Genomic DNA, 8,758 nt, shown 5'->3' on the forward strand with positions numbered 1-8,758 from the left:
CATAAATGAGCTAAAATTTCAGCTCAATTTTGATTGAGCTTGTAGACTCGAGGGAGGCCAAAATTGATTTATTTTGGACATGAGTTGACCCCCCCTTGCCTACATCAGCAGGAGGCGAAGATCCCGCCTATGTTGTGAAGCCCCGGTCCCGTGTAGACCGGCTGGACTGGTCTAACAATACTCTCCTCTTATAGACCCACCTTGTCCGCAAGGTGGAAAGACGATACTCTCCATTCCTTCTTCATCACAAACGGTAAGAACCTGAAGAGTTCGGTCCTTACACCTGTGCCCCGGCGTATACCTCTCGTCACATCTAAAACAAAGCCCCTTCGCCCTCTTCTCCTGTAATTCTTTCTCTGTGAGCTTCTTGAAGTTGTTCCCAGGTTTTCCTTCTGCAGTCTTTTCCTTCGAAGTCCCTCGAAGAGTATCCAGTATTGGCTCCTTAGATTTCAATAAAGTGGTGGTCATCCTGTACGAGCCTCCTGAGCTGACCCCTCCCGTCTCTCCCTCCATGTTCCTCTGATCTTCTACCAATTGAGCTAACTTCATAGCCTCTCCCAAGTCACGAGGCCTCATTACTCTAACCGCTACTCGGATTTCTGGTGTCAATCCGTTCATGAAGTTTCAATCTAGAACTATCTCAGAAAGGCGGTCCAATCAACTAACAAGGTACTCGAATCCCTCTTGATACTCTGTCACTGAACCCTCCTGTGTCAAGGCAAAAAACTGCTGGTAGAAATCTCCTCCCCTGCCAATTCAGAAATGTTCTACCAAACAATCCTTGAACTCTCTCCAACTTCGTATGGGTCGTCGCATGTCCCTCTACTGATACCAAAATAAAGCCTTCCCTTCTAAACATAGGTCCGCCGCCGTCAGTCTCTCATCCTCTGTCAACTCATTGATGGAGAAATATCTTTCTACCTTGTAGATCCATCCTTGCGCATCCTCCCCCTCTAAGATTGGCATATTCAGTTTCCTCACCCTCAAGTCACACCCATTTCCCCTAAATTCTCCATAACCTCTTATTCTTCGATCCCCAATTGTCATGATCTTCCTTCCGATGATCATACCCAAACCATTCATCAAAATCCCCTCTTCTTCTTTCAAAATTAGCACCCTGACAATCGAAATCATCTCCTCTCCTTACAAATTCAACATCCCTTCTTGCATAGCCAATGCTCATCTCCTCTCTAGAAAGTGGTTCTAGAGGAAGCATTCCGTCTTCTCCCTCAAGGATCTCCACTTCTGGCTTTTCCCTTCCCCTAGACGTGTTAGGGTTCCCATCTCTTCCATGGCCGCCGGCAGTTTCTTTTGCTTCTGATGTCATCAGTTTGGTTTTGGCTTCAAGCAATTTCTTCAATGTGTCTTCCACCACTGTGAACGTTTCCTCCATTTTTCATTTACGGATGCAATCTGACTTTGAAAATCAGCCATCTTTTCCTCAAAATCTGCTTTGAGTTGCCCAAGTTCTCCCTAAAAAACTTTCACTTTCCTTCCGGCCATTGATTCCCCTTTGACCGACGTGCTCTGAGACCAATTTGATAGGAAACACTTGTAGATCACAAGTATTTCCTACCAATCTTCTAAAAACAGCGAGAATTCTTCTCAAAAATCCGATCAAAATCACAAAACAGTAGATAATTTGTATTACTTGTTGAAAGCAAAACAGAAAATAGCAAGATACACTTGATCCTCTAGGATCGATCTCTCCCAAATCTCTAGACGCCGCTAGAGCCCAAAGAAAACCTAAATCTAAGAGATCTCAAATTTCAGACAAATTCAAGATGCCCTAAGCTTAGGAAAACCAACTATTTAATGCATACAAATCAAAAGGAAATCGCAAACAGTCCCTACATTCAAATTTCCCGCTCAAAACCCTAAAATTCATTCCTAAACGGCTCCGATTGGGTCTTCGGACTGCCCGGACCGCCCGATCTCCACAGGCAGAGGTCCTAACTCTATTGCGAAACGCCGGTCCCGTGCGGACCAGCTGGACCGGTCTAACACAATCACAACAAACTGTGATTAATATGGTATCTAGTAGTTGAAATGGTGGGTTAAAACCTGCAATGCGGATGATTCATATTAAACTAGGCTTAGTACCTGCTTTTGTTTGAATTTTATATCGCTGAAAAGTTGTATATTTCTTTCTATATGATCTATGTGTTATTCAGTAATATTTCTTTAACGAGTTTTCTTTTTTATTGCAGTTGAAGATTTGAACTTGCATGCAGTAGAATCTTTAAATGGTCAATCATACCTAGCAGTTGGAAAACATCTATGCGGTAATGCAACAGGTGATTATTTTTATGCCATGGAAATAAATTAATATAGAGTTACCTTGTACAATTTGTTTTTCTAGTTTATTCTTTTTGTACTGTTGGTTTTCGTGTAATAGCTAGAATTATTAAGCAGTTTCTTCATATTTGCTGCAGATTTGACTATAAATTGCTGTCACCCTCAGAAAACCGATAGAAGCAAGAAAGCTTTTTCAAGTAGTTGCCATCTTCAAGGCATTGCTCTGGCTACCTGCTGCCACCATATTTGCCAGTGGAAGCATTATTCGAGTAGTAATCCATGCCTTAGTATTTTGCTAAAGCATTATCTAGTTCAGTATGTTTGTCATGCATAACTATTTCACAGTATAATTTTTTACTTTGTGAATGTTATTTTGGTCTGAATGTTCTTTAAAGTGTCCTAATGATTGTTCATTCGTTTGCTAAGCTATCTGAATGAAATGTTTAGCTTCATCAGCCTCTTTGAACATTTTTTGACTTACTATTGTGAGCAAAAGTATTTTATTTTTCCCGAATGGATGGCTTGCTCAATTTTCTTTATTGATCATTGTTATTTTTCAATAAGAAGTCTGATTTTGTCTATTAGTTGAAACGTTTGCAAAGTTAAATTAAATTGGGAACAATTATTTTTAATCAAGTAGGCAGTTATACTCTTTTCCTTCTTATGTGATTTGTATGAAACTGCTTTCCTATTTTTGTTGATTGGCAGATATTATACTGAACCCTCAATTTATTTGCCTTAAGTTTCTATTGTTTTATTGTGAAAAAAATTAGCCACATTTTTAAAAAAAATTTTGGGGTTAGAACTGAATTACTTTCACCATATAATCCCTCCAATATATTCATCATTTTGCATTGATTTTCCCAAATATATACATATATGAACTTCTGCATATTGACTGGCTTGCTAATTACTCTTTGTTCTTAAACAACACATTCGACTGATTCAGGCTATATTGTTCATGCTAATATGCTTGATCAATGTTTCTGATTTTATGTCACAGATAGAAGGCTTTTTCTAGATCATGGCATAACCAAGCAGGATTTCTATGCCATTACATGGTTCAGCAGCTGGGCTGTAGATGCGGATCACAGTTCTAATATCTCAAATCAGTCAGACAGAAGCATGGATATAAATGCCAGGTAATTTCAATGTCATCGTCACAAATAAATAAATGATTGATAATTTGTGGAGCTTAATTTTTATCTTATGAAATGAAAACATGTTACCCAAACTTAGGGTCGACCATTGTAGTAAGATCACCAGAGGGGTGGAAAGTGGGAGCTTGATAGGAAGTACTTGAGTTCGCAAGTAACCACATGGGCAATACTTGAGTTCGCAAGCAATCCTACCAATAATCGGCAAAAACAGTGAGCAAAAGGGCTGAGTTCAATAAAAATCAGCTAAAGCATTGCGAGAACTCTTGTAGGATGAGGAAGAAACGCCAAGGAAAAACTTTGATTCAAATAACAAACAAGAACACAAAGCAAGATACAATTTCCCTTAATTCGAGAGGAAGGAAAACTCTCCACAATCTCTAGCAAAAGCTTAGAGCCCAAAACAAACCCTAGATCTCAAAATTTCTCCCAATCTCAAGATGAAGCCCTAATTCTATCATTCATCCCTAATTAAAGCTAAAGGAGGGATACAAATTCCTTAAACACCCTTCTAATTCAAAATTTTCCTCCCAACATTGGATTTAAATCAAATTGGGGCCCACAAGGGGTTCCGCCCCCCTCTGTTTTGCTGGTTAAGTCAGCCATACACAAGGACTGTTGGACCGGTCCAGCCGGCCCCTCCTTGGCCGGTCTAACAGTACTCCCCTTCCAAAAACTCATCTTGTCCTCAAGGTGAAAGTAAGGGAACTGCTGCTTCACAATCTCATAGGGCTCTCAGGTAGCCTCATAGTCGGGGAGATCCTTCCATTTGACCAGCACCTCTTTCTTTCCCCTTTTATCAAGTCTTACCCCTTCCAGCTCCACGGGTTCCATGACCACCTCCAAATCCTTTGTCAATGATGCTAGTAACTTACCATTAACTGCATGCTCCCCTAGCGTTCTCCTCAACTGTGACACATGGAACACCGGGTGTATAGTAGCGGAGGAGGGTAACTTCAGACGATACGCCACTGCTCCAATCTTCCCCAAGATCTCATAGGGACCAAAGTACATCGGGACCAATTTCTCATTCCTCTTGTTAGCCACTGATTTCTGCTTGTAGGGCCTTAGCATCAAGAACACCTTCTCCCCCACTTCATATTGTGTATCTGCTCGCTTCTTCATGATTTGTTGTGCCAATTCCAGATGTTTCTTTAATTCCTCCAACACCTGATATCTCTCCTCTAGGTACTGTTCAACTGAAGAGACCGGTGTGTTTCCCCTTCCATAATGCACTAAGTGTGGGGGTCTCTTCCATATTGTACTTTGAAAGGGGTCATTTGGGATGCAGAATGGTACGAAGTATTATACCAATACTCCGTCCATGATAACCATTTAGCCCACTTCCATGGTGTTTCAGAAGGAAAACACCTCAAATATGTCTCCAATCTCCGATTCACCACCTCTGTCTGTCCGTCTGTCTGTGGATGGTAGGCGGTACTTCTCTTGAGAACAGTGCCCTGCATTATGAAAAGTTCCCTCCAAAACTGACTAAGGAACATTTTGTCTCTATCAGACACAATTGATTTTGGAATCCAGTGTAATCTAACCACTTCCCTGGTAAATGCTGCTGCCACTGATGCTGCGGTGTACGGATGTTGTAGGAGGATGAAATGTGCATACTTACTAAGTCGGTCCACCACCACCAAAATGACCGTAAATCTCTCTGAGCGGGGTAGGCCGTCGATGAAGTCCATGGACACTTCCTCCCTTCCTCCCTTACTCTGTTTGGAAGTGCCAATGGTTGGAGTAACCCTCCTGGTGCCATTGCCATGTATTTATTTCTCTGGCACACCTTACACCTTGCCACCATCTCATCCACATCCCTATGCATCCCCTTCAAGTAGAGCTTTGATGCTAGCCTACTATATGTCTTCTGTACTCTTGAATGTCCCCCAACTGCACTGCCGTGAAATTCCTATAATAAGCGAGGAATGTGTACTGATGTTCGTGGTATCACATACCTCCCATGATGCAAGAACCTCTCTCCCTTCAAATAGTACCCCGAATGACTAATACTATCCTTCTTTAAATCTTCTTTGATCTTCTTCAGCTCCTCGTTCTACATGCTTTCTTCCTTGTGGCTCCCCAGTCAACCATCAGTGGTACTGAAACTCTGCCAACTCCTGAAGTTCCCCAACACATCTGATAAGGCGTCAGCCGCCTTATTTTTCACCCATGGCTGATACTGGATCTCAAAATTATAGCCCAAAAGCTTGGACAGCCACCTCTGGTGCTCCTCGATCACCATCCTTTGTTCTAACAAGTATTTCAAACTCCGCTGATCCGTATGAACAATGAAATGCCTACCGAAAAGATAAGGGCCGCCATTTCTGAATGGCTAAGACGACGACCATCAGCTCTCTCTTGTACATTGACTTCAATCGAGCCCTGGTCGATAGCACCTAACTGAAATAAGCTATAGGCTTGTGATTCTGCATCAACACTGCTCCCAAGCCATACCCTGATGCATCGATCTCCACTATAAAGATCTGGCTGAAATCTGGAAGAGCTAACACTGGGACTGTCGTCATGTCCGTCTTCAACCTTTCATAAGCCTTTGTCACCGCCTCTCCCCAAAAAATTGTCCTTCTTCAGTTGCTCAGTCAACGACCAAGCGATGGGACTGTACCTCTTCACAAACCTCCTGTAGTAACCAGTCAGTCCTAGGAAACCCCTCAACTCCCTTATGTTCCTAGTCATGAGCCATTTCTGCATTGCCTTAATCTTTGACTGGTTAGCTGCCACTCCCTCTTGAGACACTACATGTCCCAAATATTCCACCCTAGACTGGGCGAAGCTGCACTTCTTTAGGTTAGCTTTCAGTTGATGTGCCTGTAGAATCTTGAGAACCTCCTTCAAGTGCTCCAAATGCTCTTCCTCTGTTTGGCTGTACACCAAAATATTATAAAAAAAGACTAGCACAAACTTCCTGAGATGCTCCCGGAACACCCTGTTCATCAGAGACTGAAAAGTCGCAGGGGCGTTAGTGAGCCCAAATGGCATCACTAAGAACTCATAATGCCCCTTGTGCATTCTGAAAGCCGTCTTCTGAATATCCTCTTTCATTCTGATTTGGTTGTAGCCTGACTTCAGGTCCATCTTGGAAAAAACTACTGCTCCGTGCAGCTCATCTAATAACTTGTCTATCACCGGAATGAGGAACTTATCCGGAACTGTCTCCTTGTTCAAAGCCATGTAATTCATGTAAAACCTCCAGCTCCCATCTTTTTTTTTTTATTAGTAAGACTGGGCTGGAGAAAGGACTCACACTAGGTCTAACGATCCCTGCCTCCAACATCTCCCTAATCAGCTTCTCAATTTCATCTTTTTGAATATGGGGGTAGCGATAAGGTCGAACACTAATCGGTGACACCCCATCCTTAAGAAGGATTGCATGCTCACTCCTCTCCCCATTTCCACCTTCCTCGTGCCCATCATCACTCCATATCCTCCTGTGTCCACTAATTTCACCCCCAACAGATTGACGATCTGGTTAGAGATGAAATTGTGGGTGACCCCACTATCGATCAACACCACTACCTCCCGGTCCCCGATTTCCCCCCTCACCTTCATGGTGTGATTTGGTATGAATCCCACCACAGAGTTTAGAGAGACTTCAGCTACATCCAGATGTAACTTCTCTTCTTCCTCCTCTATCCCGCTCTCACCTCCCTTAGTTTCCTCATCATCGTAGACGGTGAGAACCTGAAGAGTTCGGTCCTTACACCGATGCCGTGGCATGTACTTCTCATCGAACCTGAAACACAACCTCTTAGCCCGTTTCTCTTGGATCTCTTTCTCAGCCAGCTTCTTAAAATTTCCTCCAGTCCCCCCTCCTCCATTCCTCTCCTTTGGTGCCTCTCGTGAACCCCCCGTTGAAGCTCCTTTGGGAGCTAGGAAAGTAGTCGTCATCCTGTAGGATCCCCCGGAACTACTGCCTCGAGCCCCCTTCTCTAAATGCTTTTGGTCCTCTACCAGTTGAGCCAACTCCATGGCCTCACCCAAGTCGTGCGGTCTCATCACTCTAACAGCTGCTTTGATTTCTGATTTGAGCCCCTTCATGAAGTTCCCTTCAAGCACGGTCTCAGATAGACGATCAAACCTGCTCGCTAGGTACTCAAACCGATTACGGTACTCCGCCACTGTCCCTTCCTGCATCAAGGCAAAGAATTGCTCATAGAAGTCTCCTCCTCTACTGGTTCGGAAACGCTCCAATAATCACTCATTGAACTCTCTCAAGCTCCTGATGGGCTGCCTCATGTCCCACCACTAGTACCAAGCCAGTGCCTTTCCCTCCAAGCATAGTTCTGCTGCCGTTAGCTTCTCTTCCTCTATTAGCCCGTTGACGGAAAAATAACGTTCCATCTTGTAGATCCGGCCATGGCCATCCTCGCCCTCAAAGATGGACATCTTCAGCTTTCTCACCTTCGGGTTACCCCAATGGAAGTACTTGAGTTCGCAAGTAACCACACGGGTAATACTTGAGTTCGCAAACAATCCTACCAATAATCGGCAAAAACAGTGAGTAAAAGGGTTGATTTCAATAAAAATCAGCAAAAGCAATGCGAGAACTCTTGTAGGATGAGGAAGAAATACCAAGGAAAAAACTTTGATTCAAATAACAGACAAGAACACAAAGCAAGATACAATTTCCCTCAATTTGAGAGGAAGGAAAACTCTCCACAATCTCTAGCAAAAGCTTAGAGCCCAAAACAAATCCTAGATCTCAAAATTTATCCTAATCTCAAGATGAAGCTCTAATTCTATCATTCATTCCTAATTAAAGCTAAAGGAGGGATACAAATTCCCTGAGCACCCTACTAATTTAAAATTTCCCTCCAACATTGGATTTAAATCAAATTTGGACCCACAAGGGGTTACGCCCCCCTCTATTTTGCTGGTTCCGCCGGCCATACATAAGGACCGGTCCAGCCGGCCCCTCGTGGGCCGGCCTAACAGAGCTTTGGAGAGTCCCATAAAGATATTCAATATTTATGAGTTATTTTATTAAAGTTGTTTTTAGAATTTGATTATATTATTAATTTCCTAAAATTTTCTTTGTAAATATGGCAATTGAAAGTGGTTTGATGTTAGTCTAAGCCTTATGACACACTCAAGGGAGGGGGGAAGGGTGGGGGGGAGTGCGAAAGCATTTATCATAATACCAATATATATATATATATATATACCAATTCATTAATAGAAGATCAAATAATCAATGCATCAAAATAACAATAGTTTCTGATACAAGTCAAAATGAATATAAATAGAACAAAAAGTAGAAAAAAACTACTCATTTC

General features: G+C 42.6%; 1 protein-coding gene across 2 annotated transcripts in view; it reads left to right on the forward strand.

Annotated features, from left to right (window-relative positions):
• Positions 1 to 8,758, forward strand: part of LOC110101281 (tRNA:m(4)X modification enzyme TRM13 homolog) — a 49,302-nt gene that overhangs the window by 11,600 nt on the left and 28,944 nt on the right. For both annotated transcript variants that reach the window (XM_028691663.1, XM_020829115.2), the window contains exons 6-8: positions 2,211 to 2,297; positions 2,436 to 2,567; positions 3,302 to 3,440. In XM_028691663.1, the coding sequence (XP_028547496.1) occupies positions 2,211 to 2,297; positions 2,436 to 2,567; positions 3,302 to 3,440 (358 nt within the window). The remainder of the gene's footprint in view (positions 1 to 2,210; positions 2,298 to 2,435; positions 2,568 to 3,301; positions 3,441 to 8,758) is intronic.

This window comes from Dendrobium catenatum, unplaced genomic scaffold (assembly GCF_001605985.2).
Source record: "Dendrobium catenatum unplaced genomic scaffold, ASM160598v2 original_scaffold_43362, whole genome shotgun sequence".
Taxonomy (NCBI): Eukaryota; Viridiplantae; Streptophyta; class Magnoliopsida; order Asparagales; family Orchidaceae; genus Dendrobium; species Dendrobium catenatum.